Genomic DNA, 16,104 nt, shown 5'->3' with positions numbered 1-16,104 from the left:
ACAGCTTGTGTGAGGAGCCTTATTATACTGTACATCGGCAATCTTATACAGAGGTCTCGCGCCATAGCCACATATAATAATCCTGTACAAAACCGTGTAGGAAAATCATCATTCACCATGCTTTAGTAAATTACCTGCTTTTAGGCTTGGATAAAGAATTTTTTTTATTAAATGAAATAAATAAATAACATGTCTGGAACAAAGCCCTAGACTGGGAGAACAGCAGGACAACTTTCTTGACAACAGCATGCTAACTAGCTAGGTGGTGTGCTTAAACTAAAAACAAAAAAGGTGTGCCAATACTGAAATGTAGTTCAACCACATGGAGACAGTTCCAGTTTATAAAGTTGGTTGAACAAAGTTCAAGAAGATGCTGAGGGAGGTTAATACTGAGACATCACTATGCACACGGTTTTCAGTATGTAACAAACTTCTTAAATGCTGCAATACTGATCAACAGTGAGTGCAATGAGATAACTGTCATGAATAATCCACTCATTGGTGCTGTTAATACAGGTCTTGAGAATGACTCATATTGAAGTGAATACAACTGTGTCGGCATAACTACAACAGGGTTCTCCCCAGGAACTCTGTACAGCTGGAAGCACTTTTAAAACGGAAAAATAAACTTGCCTTACCTTAAATATATAACACGACAAAGAATTTAAATAATGTGTTGTCTTTCGATGACTATACCGGTTTGTGCTTTTGTATGTTCTAAATGGAACTGTTCATTTTAACAAAACAGTACTCACACATGTTTGGTCTCCATCATAACTGTTGCATGAAAGCAGTGTAATAATCCAGCACCTCTGCACTTGAGCATTTGTATGAATGCCTTTCTTCTTAAAGGTGTACAGCCTTTAATGAACCCCCAATATCTCACAAGCACCTGGGTACATATTGTTACAGTATCACAACAAAAGGAATACGCTTTTTCCGGTTCATATGAATATCTATTATGTACTATATATCACCTTACAGTACAATAAAACAAAAAATGGACAACAATAATACCCGAAAATAACCATAACATTTTTTTAATAACGTAGTCGGCGCAAATGCAGTACTAGATAGTGGAATGCACTGATCGCCAGGTTATTTTGACCCAACTGCATTCATTGTCACTTTTTGCTTTTTTTTTTTAGCAGTCAGTTTTTACGTTTTACAGGGTCTGTTTTAGCCTGTCTAAGTGCATAACACTGAAAACCCACCCCTTCAACTCTCCAATTGGTTAAATGTTGTGTCAAGACATAAGTCATAACGTGGTTCCAAGAATTTTTTTTTTTTTTTTCACCCTGCAACGCAAAACTGATCTAGTCTGCGCAATCAATCTTTATTGTTAAAGGCACAGTAGCATCTGCAAGACAACACCAGCAATAAAACACTAAGCAGCACAGTATGGCGTTTGTAGCACTGTGTAGCTTTACTACCCTTGCCTTCACCTTTAAACAGCTCTACGTATAGTACTGTAGCTGTCCTTTATCATTGCTAACACAAAGGTCATCTCTGATAATTCAGCACAACAAACTCATTCCAGCTCTGGAAGTAGACTCTCCAGCTCAGTAAGTCCACGGCACGGACTCCCAGTCAAGCTCTTTTTCAAGATTACTTTATAGAGCTGATCAAAGTACAATGCACCAATTTCTTTTTTGTCCAAGGCAATTGGGTTGCGTGACAGTTGCATCATATTGGTTTATTCTCCTCTTTTCTAATCAGAGATGAGAAATTTGGGCCAACTGAGACATTCTAAACATCCAGTGTATGAGGAGCCTCCTTTCTGAAATCTAATTTACACCTTTGATATGAAAAAATACAGCAATCCAACATAGAAATGTTGGAGCAGAAAGCAGATTTTGTATTTCAGAAGAATTTAGTAGGTAGGTTTTCAGTGCATCAGTATTAACCAAGAAAAGGTATACGGCAGTGGTAAGGCACAAGGTCATTGTATAATACAGCAGACTGCAGCTAGTTCAGAATGTCACTGCTAGGATCCTTACCAGATGTAAAAAAAACATGAGCAAATCACCCCCTAGTCTTGCCCAGCTGCACTGGCTACCTGTATAGTTGTATGTATTATTTTCTAAACTCTCCTGCTCACCTACAATGCCCTTCATCACACAGGTCCTGACTACCTGCTGACTCGCTATGTCCCTGCCTGCCTGCAAGCTGAGGTCCCCCGACTCTGGCCTGCTTGTTATCCCCAAGCAAAAGTGCACCACACTTGCAGAATGCTTGTTTAGCTTTATGGCTCCAACTCTTTGGAACTCTCTCCCAGCTTTGGTGCTCCCACCATCACTTGCTTTAAATCGACTCTCAAGACCCATCTGTTCTCTCTTGCTTTCCATGCTCCAAGCCCGATATCTGCTACTAGCTGCTCTGTTGCTGCTACCATTTCGCGTATTATGTTACCATCATATATTATGCACTTTCCACTGTATTTAAATGCACTATTTCATGTATTTTGCTACTATCATGTATTATGCACTTCCACTGTATTTAACGTATTATGCTTTTTTTGTTTTGTTTTTACTGTATATCATGTATTATGCATTTCTCTGTATTTGAAGTATTATGGATTTTCTTCTTGTTACTGCATCTTGTAAAGCAATTTGTGATGGTGGTCCACTATGAAAGGCCCTATATAAAATAAAAGATTGATTGATATTGCAACTCAATGTTTGGTACCACTGTATGCAATTACCTTTGGAACAAGCCCAAAAGCAGACACATTCACCATCAATACTCCTATCGACAACTTTTCTTGCCTCGGCTGAAGGAGTCAGTCTGGGAGCTGCCAGCACGTCTGCTGACAGCCGCACCATTGGCAGCATTTCCGCTGCCAGTGGTACAGCGGGAGGAAAGATTCGCCCCACTGTCAGCAGCCTGGCTACTGGCAACATTGCAGTCCATCAACCCCTTAAAGTCCTTGTTCTTGTCCCAGGACTTTGAGCGAGACTTTTGGGATTTGAAGGGGGGAGGTGGCCATTGAGGCCATGTGTGCTTTGCATAAGGGGGGGTATATGTGGGAAAGTGCCCCGACCCTGTGTGTATTTTGTGTTGTATGTAGTGTGTTAATGTTGGTGTATAGTCATTGGTACACTGGATATAAACGGGTCTGTGTAACACGAGTGTTTAAAATGTATATTTGTATTTAGGCGTGAGGATTGCACATCACTTCAAGTGCAAGTAAAACGTAATATGTGAGCACGGGGAATTTCACTTTATTAATTCGCGTGCAGTTGTACCGCGACTCCAATTGAATGATTGATTAGCAATCGAGTCTCGGTACAGCTGCATGAAAGCAGCATGTTTTCACTCACTCGGGGTTGTGTGTTCGGTGAGTGGAGAACAGGATTGGAGACCGAGCTTAGAATACAGTAGTAAGAATAGTTAAATATCAGCTCACCCTGTTTGTCTTTGTAGTCCGTTTTGTTTGTCCCTTTATTTTCGCTAAAGTGCTATGTCCTGTGTTTTTTGTTTGTTACAAACTTTTTACCTCTCTGTTGTTTATTTCCTGGTTCCTGTTTCTGGCCTGATGTCACCCACTACAGCCGTCTTTGTGACATCACCTCACACTAAACTATTAGTACATCTTTCTGCTAAACAAGCACAATATTAATCACTTTAGTTTGCCATTTCTCTACTACATTCAGAAACACAAGGGTATACATAAGGGTTGGCACCAACTTTGGCTAATGAAAAAAAATCCTTTAGCTTGTCTTTAGATGATAAGAAAGAATATGAAATCAAAAATCAAGCACAATTTTAAAAACACCCCATAGAAAGAAACAGAACAACTTACCTCCTCCACTGAGCAAGGCAAAATTACACGGCTGGAAAAGAAAAAAAAAAAAAAGTTAGTTACTGATGTTTTGATGAACAAAAATACCTAAAAGTGCCACAACGTGAATGTCATTTTAAAATATCGTATCTTCAAGGAAAATAGGGGCGCGCATAAATGTATTATGGCAGGCTGGCTGTCAAAGCATCCATAACTAGGGATGCAACATTACACTACCGTCACGATACTTCTGATATGCGGGTCACCACATGATATGTATCATGTTAAACGTGATGATCTTGATGGGCTACTTGTATGATGCACTATGATCAAATGATCATTTAAATGATGGACTACTTTGTTAAACAACTAATTAAACTGCATATGGAAAGTCTGTATTACCAACTATAAAAAATACTTGGTGCAGTAAAAAAGTATTTGCCCCCTGCCTAATTTTCTGCATTTTTGCATATTTGACAATGTTTTCACATCTTCAACCAAAATCTAATATTAGATAAAAGGGACCCTGAGCGAACAAATAACACATTTTTGATACTTATTTCGTTTATTTATTAAAGTTATGCAACACCCAATGACCCCGTGTGAAAAAGTAATTGCTCCCTTAGACTCAGTAACTGGTTACGCCACCTTTAGCAGCAATAACTGCAACCTAACACTTTCTGTAGTTACCAGTCTCTCACAGCGCCGTGGAGGAATTTTGACCCACTCTTTCATGCAGAACTGCTTCAACTCAGTGACATTCGTGGGTTTGAGCATAAACTGCTCATTTCAGGTCCTGCCACATCTCCTCAATGGTGTTTAGGTCTGGACTTTCACTAGGCCATTCCAAAACTTTAAATTTCTTCTTCTTCAGCTATTCTGAACTAGACTTGCTTGTGTGTTTCGGATCTTTATCTTGCTGCACTGTACTTCAGCTTCAGCTCACAGACTGGTGGCCTGACTTTCTCCTGTAGAATTCTCTGATACAGAGCAGAATTCATGGTTCCTTCAATGCTGGCAAGTCGTCCAGGTCCTGCTGCAGCAAAGCATTCAAATCATGACACTACCACCACCATGCTTGACCATTGGTATGAGGTTCATAGTGTGGAATGCAGCGTTTGGTTTTTGCCAGAAAGTTCCACTTTTGACTCATCTGTCCATAGAATATTGTTCCAGAACTCTTGAGGATCATCCAGGTGCTTTTTGGCAAACTTGAGACTAGCATTCACGTTCTTCTTAGTGAGCTGTGGTTTCCGCCTTGCTACTCTGCCATGAATCCCATTTTTGCGAGAAAAAATTACACCACAAGTCTTGTGTTTCTTTTATTTGTTTGATGTACAAGGTAATCAAAACATGCAATCTTCAGGTGTGAAAAAGTTATTGTCCCCCTAGTTAACTCAATCCAATTAAAGGGATAATTAGGGTCAGCTGTTTCAATACTTTGGTTAACAATCAGGCCTGATTTGGGCCAGCCCTGCCCAATATAAATCTGACATCATGCCATGATCAAAAGAAATTCCTGAAGACCTCTGGAAAAAAGTTGTTGATGCCTATCAGTCCGGAAAGGGTTACAAAGCCATGTCTAAGGCTCTGGGGCTCCAGCAACCCACAGTCAGAGCCATATTGTCCAAATGGACAAAGATTGGGACAGTAGTGAATCTTCCCAGGAGTGGCCGTACTGCCAAAATCTCTCCAAGAGCAAGGCTGAAAATTGTCCAGGAAATCACAAAGAACTCTAGAACAACATCCAGGGATCTGCAGGCCTCTCTCACCTTGGCTAAAGTCAGTGTTCATGGATCCACCATCAGAAAGACACTGGCCAAAAGTGGGATTCGTGGCAGAGTAGCAAGGCGGAAACCACTGCTCACTAAGAAGAACATGAATGCTAGTCTCAAGTTTGCCAAAAAGCACCTGGATGATGCTCAAAAGTTCTGGAACAATGTTCTATGGACAGATGAGTCAAAAGTGGAACTTTTTTGGCCAATATGTGCCCCGTTACGTCTGGTGAAAACCAAACGCTGTATTCCACAGTAAGAACCTCAGACCAACGGTCAAGCATGGTGGTGGTAGTGTCATGATTTGGGGATGCTTTACTGTATCAGGACCTAGACGACTTGCCATCATTGAAGGAACCATTAATTCTGCTCTGTATCAGAGAATTCTACAGGAGAATATCAGGCCATCTGTCTGTGAGCTCAAGCTGAAGCACAGCTGAGTCATACAGCAGGATAATGATCCGAAACACACAAGCATGTCTACAAAGAAATTTAAAGTCTTGGAATGGCCTAGTCAAAGTCCAGACCTAAACCCCACCGAGATGTTGTGGCAGAACCTGAAACGAGCAGTTTATGCTCAAACCCACAAACGTCCCTGAGTTGAAGCAGTTCTGCATGAAGGAGTGGGCCAAAATTCCTCCACTGCGCTGTGAGAGACTGATCAATAACTACAGGAAGTGTTACGTTGCAGTTATTGCTGCTAAAGGTGGCTAACCAATTACTGAGTCTAAGGGGGCAATTACTTTTTCACACTGGGGCATTGGTTGTTGCAGAACTTTAATAAATAAGTATCAAAGTGTTGTGTTATTTGTTCACTCTGGGTCCCTTTTATCTAATATTAGATTTTGGTTGAAGATCTGATGACTTAACTATGCAAAAATGCAGAAAATCAGGACGGGGGCAAATACTTTCACGGCACTGTACTACAACCCACAAAAAGATCTAACGAAATTCAGTAAGAAAAATGTGCAAAAATGCAGAAAATCAGACAGGGCAAATACTTTTTCACAACACTATACTCTTCATTCAAGAACAACTTGGTGCGCGCCAGTGAGTTTTGTTATGTTTTTTTTTGTTATGTTAGAAATACACTGAACAATCCAAGTACTGTCAATTTGTCACAGGTGCTTTTAAAAACTTTTTTTTACCAGAACTTCAGAAAATCATGGAATACTACTGATGTACCAAATGTGATGCCCACAACTCAGCATTTGGTCTACATCATCTAGAATGAACTACAGTAACATGTAATTGCATAATGTGCACAACTGCTGGTCATGTGACCACTTGGTATATTCTTACCAAACTGAGTACACCTCAGGAGGTGGAAACATGTCCAATCCTGGTATTACAGTATCAATGTCCCAGATTTGAAGCAAATCTCTATGCTAATTCAGGTGCTCCTTTCCCTTTTAACTTAGTCTTACTGCAATACCTTACCAGCAGCCAAGCTTGGCGCAAATCCATTTTCCAGAATTTCATAAGAAGGTTAGATACAAAGACCAGACCTTCTGCCCCCCTAGGAAGCTCCAGTACCAAGAAGACAGTGATTAGCTGATAAACCCTGGGAAACACTGATTTGAAGATACTGTAAAAGTCAGATATGGCAAAGTCTGAATCAGATTTTTTTTTTTGGAGGGGTTTATAATAAAAACAAATGACTCCACAGTGAATGAAAAAAGCCGAGCTCCTACTCACTACTCCACAATGGTGTGTAATCATCAATATACTTTAATCAAATCCCAACCCATACATACATAATTTCAACTCTTGACCTCTTGCAAAAGTCACTCTATTAAACAATCTAACTTGATGGCCAAATGTTCTGTGTTTCTCAAAGTTAGGTTAGTTAGTCAAAGGGCACAGATAAAGGGGTTTACACTGATTTGGTGGGGATTTTAATGAATGGTATTTTACTAAACCTCAAATTACACTGCTTTACAAGAATCTCTTACATTTTTCAGTTTTTTTTCAATGCGTGTCAACACTGCACATACACCAAGGTGAAAATAAATTCAAAAAGCGCACACCAATTAAGGTCAAGTGTCCTTTTTTCTGAAAATAGATAAATGATCAGTTAAAGTAACAGACCCGATTAGCACCATTCCTGGACTAGGACCAGAGGTGAATGTAACTTTCACTTCTTACCAGTATGGTAGAATTGGTCAGCACCTCAAACGTTTTTGCAGCTACACAGCAATTTTGTATCAATTAAGGTTATGCTTCATTTTGAATGATTAATTTCGAACTTTAAATATACAGGTTAATACTAACAGTTAAAACAGCAATTGATTTATATATTTCTCTTATGCAAGTTTTTATATGAGAGCTTTAGTTTCTCGCACTGTTCAAGTAATTAGGGTAACCAGATTTGCAGAGTGAAAAACTATGACGTTCTTTTTTTTCTCAAGTCCCTGATGCTGTAGCAACTCCGAAGCCGTATTTAGCATAATGGTTAAACATTTTAACATTTTGGGTGTATTTATTGCGGATAGCTCATTATTTTCTTTATATTGTCATCTCAAAACATGTTAAATGACAAAAAAAAAAAAAAAAAAACAGATTTAAAAGAGAGATCAGCTATTATTACCATGTAAATCTGATAAACACAAAAACAGAATAATTAAACAAATAAGATATACTGTTTTGTTTTTGAATGGCGCCAACACAACGTAATATCACTTATTATCTTGCTGAGCACACAGATGCAGTTTTGTACTTATTTAGCGTTTTAAATCGAGCCGCGACATCAATTATCGTGCAAATTCTAACAACGATTATCGATCATTACAGTTAAAAATGAATATATATATATATATATATATATATATATATATATATATATATATATATATATATATATATATATATATATATATATATATATATATATATATATATATATATATATATATTTAAAAAATAAAACACACCTTACCTGACAGTAACAGTTTAAAGGAACAGTAAGTCATGTTTTTATAGAGCATGGTATATAAAAAAAACTCACTCAAACAAATCCAGATGCTTTAAAACATGTTTGATAAATACACTGGCATTTAAATATAGCTCTCTCCAATTTTCATATTCCTGCCGTCACTCGCCTTTGCCTTGTTATGTAAAACCTGACATTTCCAGTTTTCCAAACAGTACATTAGAACTGGGGCGTTTTTTAAGTGTGAAGTTTAATTTTCATGTAAAAATTTAAAAAATTTCTATTTACGCAGATTACACTGTGTAACCAATGCAAAACGACGTGTTAATTTAACGGGATTGGTAGACCCATCTGTATTGAGGTGAGTCTCTGTTTAAAATGCAACTACGTTTTTACAATTTACCTTGTGTCTAACACATGTTATAAATTGGTGACCGCGAAAAACATTTGGACGACCCAAACAGTTGATGCAAGGTCGCCGTTTCATCGAGTCACGATCTGTTGTTAGCGGATGCACAATCACGTAACGAAGTTTTGTCTCGTAATTTATTCAAATTGTTAGTGCATAAAATAAAACTTTGCTTTGCACTGTTCATCAATGCATTTAGAATCAAAGCGAGTTCTGCTGACGATGTCAACCCTGTAAATTTACATTACATAAACTACATGTAATTTTCGTCAAAAAGAACTAGAGACCCGGTCGTAGGACATTATACAAGCGTCTTAAACGAAATCATCTGAAGATATTATATATTATATAATAAGTAATTGGTGTACTTGTAAACAGTGTTAACCTAATTGCTAAATTAAAAAAAAATAAATAAATCAACCCCACTGCCCAAAAACGAAATTAACATTTTCTATTTTTATGTGCTGTTGGTTGCACTTTATGAATTACGTGGCCCAGCTTTTGCTAGCGAAAGCAGCAGACCCTACAGTGTGCCACGGCTGCAGAGATGCATTTCACTTTTTGCTTGGTCAAATTTTAATCAAAACTTTACATGACTTTGCATAGCCACTTAGATTTGCATTATGTTCAGTTAATACAACTATATCATCATTTTCCCAGGAACAAAACATTAGAGGTTAGAAAAAAAAAATTGTTATTGTTATTATTATTATTATTATTATTAATAAATTATAAATACCTGAACGAAAAACATTTTTAAATGCTGTAAGGACAGGCTCATCACAGCTAGTCTGTATTCACGTGTTTTCTATGTATTCATTTTCATATGCTCAATTACTGGTACTGCGGTAAAACTTAGGACATGCTGACGTGACCAGCTCTATTTAGAAATGTGTTTAATCCAAATACCGGTGTAGCTACTGGATTTGGGAATAAGACATTTAACATCCTAAAAAAATCAGACTAACAATTATGATAAACACCCAAACTAATCATGTCTTTGGCAAACTGAATAATTTTTAAATTAAGAGCATCAATTACAACAAACATTTAGAAAAAAATATGTTTTAACTAGTGTCTTTGTTGTATGGCGTGATGGGTACTGTATAAGGTTACATTTTCTGTTTTTTTTTTTTTTTTTTTTTTTTTTTTTTTTAATAAACATCAGTTTGTAAGTTGGTTATTCTTCAAGTAGGCCTATACACTGAGAATACACCATCTGTAAATACTCACTGCAAAGGTGAGGAGGCAAAGCAATTAAATATTGTTCAGAATTAAAAAGGTAGTATTTAATACAGCAAGTATATTAATTTGCAAATTTAATCCCGATAGATCTTTAGACCTCCAAAACAAACTGGGAGAGTAGTTTTAGAGGGGCTGTTCTCAAGAGGAGCTTGTTGTACTGTGTTTGGAAGTTTTCGGCAGATTGGACTGGATCTTGAAAATAAGTTATCCACAAGTTGAGAGTTAGACTGCAGACTGAAATCAGGCATGGTTCCTGCCCATTTAAACCACATTACTGTTGAATGTTGCAAGCTGTGCATGGCAACTGCTTTAAAAGAGCATGTTCCTTGTCCACAGTGTATGACTTGAAATATTTCAGCAATAGCAGTTTAAAAAACGGAAACACATAAATTGACTGCTGTTGTACTCGACTGTACTTGTTCTAGTTTTGGTGGTTAAAGCACTGTTAATCATGGCATTTATTGTATTTCTAGGGGTAGAAACGCTCTGCCACACTGAGCAACCACACACAAACAGTGGGTGGAGATTTGCAGTTGCAGTCCTTTAAACTTGTTTACTGCACAATAAAATACGGTAAACTGTGACACAGACAGTAGAGTTAGTTACTTTGTCTGGGGGATAAAGTTATTTGTTTTGTTTTGTTTTTTTCTCTCTCTTACTATGTACTCTCTGTTGCTAGAAAAACACTCCAGAGTAGACCTCTAGGGAGCCCCACAGGTTTCTGAAAACTTACAGTAAGTAGCAGGGTTCCAAAAAATGTTGCGTTACATGTCCCTGCATGTTGCTACAACTGTTTAAATAACTTACCTGTAATTTTGCTTTTCGTTGTTAACATCTAGGCAACAATTTACAGTTATAAAACTTCTTCAAAAGATCTGCTGTAGTGCACGGATTGCGTGAGGATTATTGCCCACATTGTCAAGCAGGTAACACAGCAATAACACGTGGTAAGGAACAGAAAAGCCAGAGCACTTATGTTTTTTTTTTTTTGTTAAATCACTCTTTTTGCAGTGATTTAGAGGACAGATCTCAAACCCCTGTATTCTAGAGTGAAGAGAGCTTTGAAAACAGATTTTAAAAAGTAAAGTTGTCAGGATGTTAAAAATGTAAAGAAATTACAGGTACTGAATTTAAACAGTTGTAGCAACACATGGGGACACATGACGCTATATTTCTCAGAACCCCACTATTTGCTCTTTAATTGTAACTCTTGGACGAGAAGTTTTATTTTTATTTTTTTTAAATTCCACACTCCTGAGCTCATAATTTTACACTTTCTAGCACAGTGCAAATATTGGATTTAAACACATAAATTAAACAGTGGTTGATAAAAAAAAAAAAAAAAAATCACTGCCCTTTAATTTTAGAGCAGAGTATAAAATCTAATGCAGATCACATTAAAATAAAAAAAAAGGAATGTTAGATATTGTTTAATTTTCTAAATGTTTTAAACTTTACAATTTAACATTTTTAAACTTATTGGCAATTTTTGGAACCAATCAGAAAAGCCATCATGAGAAGCCCACCACTGGAGCAAGATTACATGTTGTGTATGGAAAAGCTTAAGTCCTGAATAAACCTTACACTGCACACATGCTACAGTAACACTACAGCTGACCTCTATATTTGACAGGCATGTTTTTGACAATAGCTAAATGTTTAGGAACAATTCTAAACATTTAACCTCTAAACTATTAGCATCCGAAAAATAAACCACAAATAGTTTTTAGAGAATTTCCAGACACCCCTACTGCTAACGAAAGCCCCTCAAACACAACAATCAGAAATAACATAAATGTAACCTCTAGAAATGAAGAGGCCATTCACACCATCAAGCATTAAAATGTCAATTGATAAGAGTTTAGATTAGGGAATATTTCAAAATGTACATTTTATTAGAATTGCCAGTGATTTTATATGCGAGTAATATACCACACTATTATTTAGTCATGCTTTTTCACAACGGAACAGATGTCCCTTTATTTGCAACAACTTAGGCACACTATTATAGGGCAAATCTAATTGAGTTGGAGGTTCTCTGGCACCTTAAGGGCCAATTCAGATCGGGCCTGCTGTGTCCTAAATTATTTCACTGCACTTACAGTACAATCCTTATACAGTTGGCAACTAGATCTATTAAATCTGGACTGGACCTTTGAAGCTGGGTCTACAGTCATTTTGTTGTGCAACACATTCCCTAAAAGTTGCCAGAAACAACATAGTCCAGCTATCTGCCACCTGCACCTGATTCAAGTGAAACAGACAACCTACAACTAGACACATGCAGCTTAAGAGGATTGCTCAAAAGCTGACCATGGATCTACACTCAACAAGTACAAACATCCTGCTTCAGCTTACACTGCAAGCCCAGAGCATATCTGTAAGACAAGACAAACACTTGACACTGTCAAAAAAGGTATTTTGGATACGAACCATGATTGTAGTGTTCGAATATTCTTTCAAACAGTAAAATATTTCATAATTTAATTTTAATCAGCTAATAATGTCCAATACTGAGTACTGAGATTGCTCTTGAAAAGTCAAAGACCTTTTAATGGCTGCAGACTCAGGCGCTAGATCAATTTTAATTCTACTGGATCTTGGTGCCGCATTTAATACTGTAAATCATGAGATCCTATTAGAGAGATTAGACTGTTTATTTGGTCTCTCTGGCACTGCTCTTAAATGGTTTTGCTCATATCTAACAGGATGTCAACAATTCATATCCCTGGGTGTGTTTAGTTCTGAAGTCAGGTCAATTACATTTGGTGTTCCCTAAGGCTCTATTTTGGGCCCTCTTATTTAGCATGTACATGTTACCTCTAGGCCACATTGTTAGATCACATGGTTTGAATTATCATTTTTTATGCTGATGACACCCAAATCTAAGCACAATCTTCCTGCATTATTCAGAAGTACAAATACTCCGGTAAACAAATAAAAATCACAGTACTCACACTGACGGTTTTTGTTTTATTTCCCTTTTAAAAAACGACCACTTCAGAAATCATCTCAAGTGTTTTGTAACAGGTGAAAATGTAAATCGGCACATTTGCTGAATATTCGCATTTAAGTGTTTAGTAATTGAAGAAGAAATACCATGTCCATTATCTTTTTTTTTGCAAGTTTTTTCATCATGTGACTTCACTCCATGTCTCTGACAATGCCAGTCAAACATGTAGAGAATAAGAAACCATAAGACTGCAACAATGGCAAAGCACTGCATTGTATGCTGAAAAACTAGGTGCTGCGCTCAAGGCGGATCTTTCCCGGAGTAAGGTGAATTAATTGCGTATTTCATTGTTAAGTTTATTTCTTTCCACACTAACTGCCTTTAATGAAGCTATACTTTGCAATTTTAAACCATGTTCGTTTCTTAATTGAATTATATTTTCTAACAACGAAGAAATGAGCTCAAAACTATTTTTCTAGCTATACAATCCTGAAAGGAAATGGATCTCTTTACTGTGTAAAGGATGTAGTCAATACACTACACACCGTTGGTTTCATAAAAACATTCTGTCTGGAGATACGACTCGAAATCTTGCAAATAAGACTACTGAAGGAAAGAAACAATTAAGAGGATTCATTATATGTTTACATTAAAAGGGGCGCTACTTAAATTACAATCGGGCAATACATAGCAGTGAACCTGTTTTAGAGCAAGGAGTCAGTCAACATGCCTTTACCAGCATTTCATATTTTATCCTAGTTATTATAATAATGTCAGTAAAACGCTAAACTTAATGTGTGGAGTTCTGTCCATAGGATTACGCTCACGTGGCATTGGTGGGCTGTTACTAAACTGTTTCATGTTTTTTATTGTTATTGTAAATGTCAGCAATAAGCTAAACACGTCCTTTCAAAACACCTTTATTTGTAGACCGAACTATGGTGTTAGTGGAAGACTAAATATGATTCTCACAACTGTGCTGGACATTTGGTTTTCTGAACTGTTGTAATATACAAGGCTCTGAAAAGTATTCACCCCCCTTAGACTTCTCCACATTTTATTGTGTTACAACATGGAATCAAAATGGATTTAAAATTAGGAGTTTTTGCCACTGATCAACACAAAAAAAGTCCATAATGTCAAAGTGAAAAATAAAATCTACAAATTGTTCTAAATTACAAATATAAAACAGAAAATAATTGTTTGCAATGAGCAATGAGTAAAGTGACTTTACAATTACAGCAACAAGAGTGATTTAAAAAAAAAAATTGTAATATTTTTACTTTAGTTTACTTATTTTAAGTAAATACATTACATTTATGTTCAAATGCCATATTTAATTAATAAATTGATAAAAAAAAAGTGGGAACAAATGGAATTGGCCATTTTTGAAAAACAGAATTTGGTATTCCCAACAATGGAACAATTAGCAGCCCTAAAGACAGTTACTGTTGAAGGCAGTACAGATGCCAGTGTTTTATACAGTAGTATAAAGCAATTTTATGCAGGCCACCAGTTAAACATGCAGTCTATATCTATGATAACCAACAGGGATTCATAGGATCAGAGGATGATTCAAAATCAGAGGCAGAGCCACAATAAATGTCTTGTTTAAATTTGAAGTAAATTTAACAATTGTTGAGATACTTGTGTTGGAATATTGTTTCAAAATTGTCTAATGCAACAAAAACTTATTAAAAGGGTTAATGCGTGGCCGAAGGTTTCTCAATGAACCCTTCTCAGTCAAAACAGACAGAATGCTAACCATGACCACTTAAACAAGCCATTTTAATATAAGGAAAGTGGTTTGACATTACGTTTAAATAAAACACAATTAAACCGGGTCAATAACTCTTAACAGTGGATCTAAACCGTGACCGACATCAGTATTTCAAGACAACATCGAAACCTCTTCATACACAAATTTCAAAGTACAGACTGACAGTACCAAGTAACTTAATCATTTTACATTCTTTCAACAATACTGGTCAGTGGTAATAGGCTTTTCAGCATTTTTAAGTCCGGCTGTACTGCAGTGTAGTATACAAACGATTACCCATAAGCACGATCTTATCCATGTATGTCGTGGTTTATTAACCAGGCTAATTACCCAAGCAGTCCGCCAGCAGGCTTAAGTCTGGGTGTCCCCTAAATTACAAACTTTGGAATCAAGAGAATGCACAGAATTTTTTTTTATTATTTCAGTAATAATAACGTTAGTTATTTAATACAAAATGGTTATGAATGGTATGGAATGGGTGGGTTACATTTCCTAGCTTACTGACAGCTCCACTTAATCGTTTATTAAATACTGGTTCTCAATACTTTACATTGTTTCTTGGTATTGAAATGCCGTAGATCGTTTCCTCTCAACTATCTACCTATACAAAAACCCAAGGGGAATTTTAAAATGATGTATTCAATCCGTGTCACTAGTACAGACCAGGCCCAAAAAACCGGTAAAATAAACACCCAAGCTACACCCTGGTTATTTTACAACAGTTAAATCTATCTGAAACAAACTAAGGACACCGGAAACGAAACATGCACAAATATAAATATCACACGCTATTTTATTTTATTTTTTAAGTTAAGAAAAAAAAAACCCTAAGACTTAAAAAACATAAAACATTACACTCACTATTCCTTAATCAACACCATCTTCTCTTCATCGGCTGCGGCTGCGCGGACCCTGACGTCACTGCGCCTTATCAACAAGAGCTTTATTCCTCCTCCTGTCCCCGCAGATTGGTCAGGCGAGATGCTGCTCAGCGAGAGCTCTCCAGTGAGAATTGAGGGCAACACAATTCCCAGTGGGTGCCATCTTTGTCTGTCAAAGCTTCGTGCCGCATCTTGTTGCATCATGTGAAATTGGCTCCATTTTGGCTCTAACTAATTAATCATTGTGTAGAAAATAAAAACCATTTGAGCCAACATGGCAAACACAGTGATTCAGTTTCTCAACATTTATTTCTACCAACCCTTGCCTCCCACTGCTGACAGCCA

General features: G+C 36.9%; 1 protein-coding gene across 1 annotated transcript in view; it reads right to left on the bottom strand.

Moving 5' to 3' along the window:
- The window catches only part of LOC121297163 (phosphatidylinositol transfer protein beta isoform-like), a 63,929-nt gene extending 48,139 nt beyond the window's left edge, over nucleotides 1-15,790 (bottom strand). Inside the window, exons 1-2 of the mRNA XM_041223253.1 lie at nucleotides 15,740-15,790; nucleotides 3,806-3,836 (exon numbers count right to left, since the gene is read on the bottom strand). Of these exons, the coding sequence (XP_041079187.1) occupies nucleotides 3,806-3,836; nucleotides 15,740-15,759 (51 nt within the window). The 5' untranslated portion in view covers nucleotides 15,760-15,790. The remainder of the gene's footprint in view (nucleotides 1-3,805; nucleotides 3,837-15,739) is intronic.
- Between the last annotated feature and the right edge of the window lie 314 nt (nucleotides 15,791-16,104).

Source organism: Polyodon spathula, chromosome 22 (genome assembly GCF_017654505.1).
Source record: "Polyodon spathula isolate WHYD16114869_AA chromosome 22, ASM1765450v1, whole genome shotgun sequence".
NCBI classification, from domain to species: Eukaryota; Metazoa; Chordata; class Actinopteri; order Acipenseriformes; family Polyodontidae; genus Polyodon; species Polyodon spathula.
This window is presented reverse-complemented; position numbering and strand designations above follow the sequence as displayed.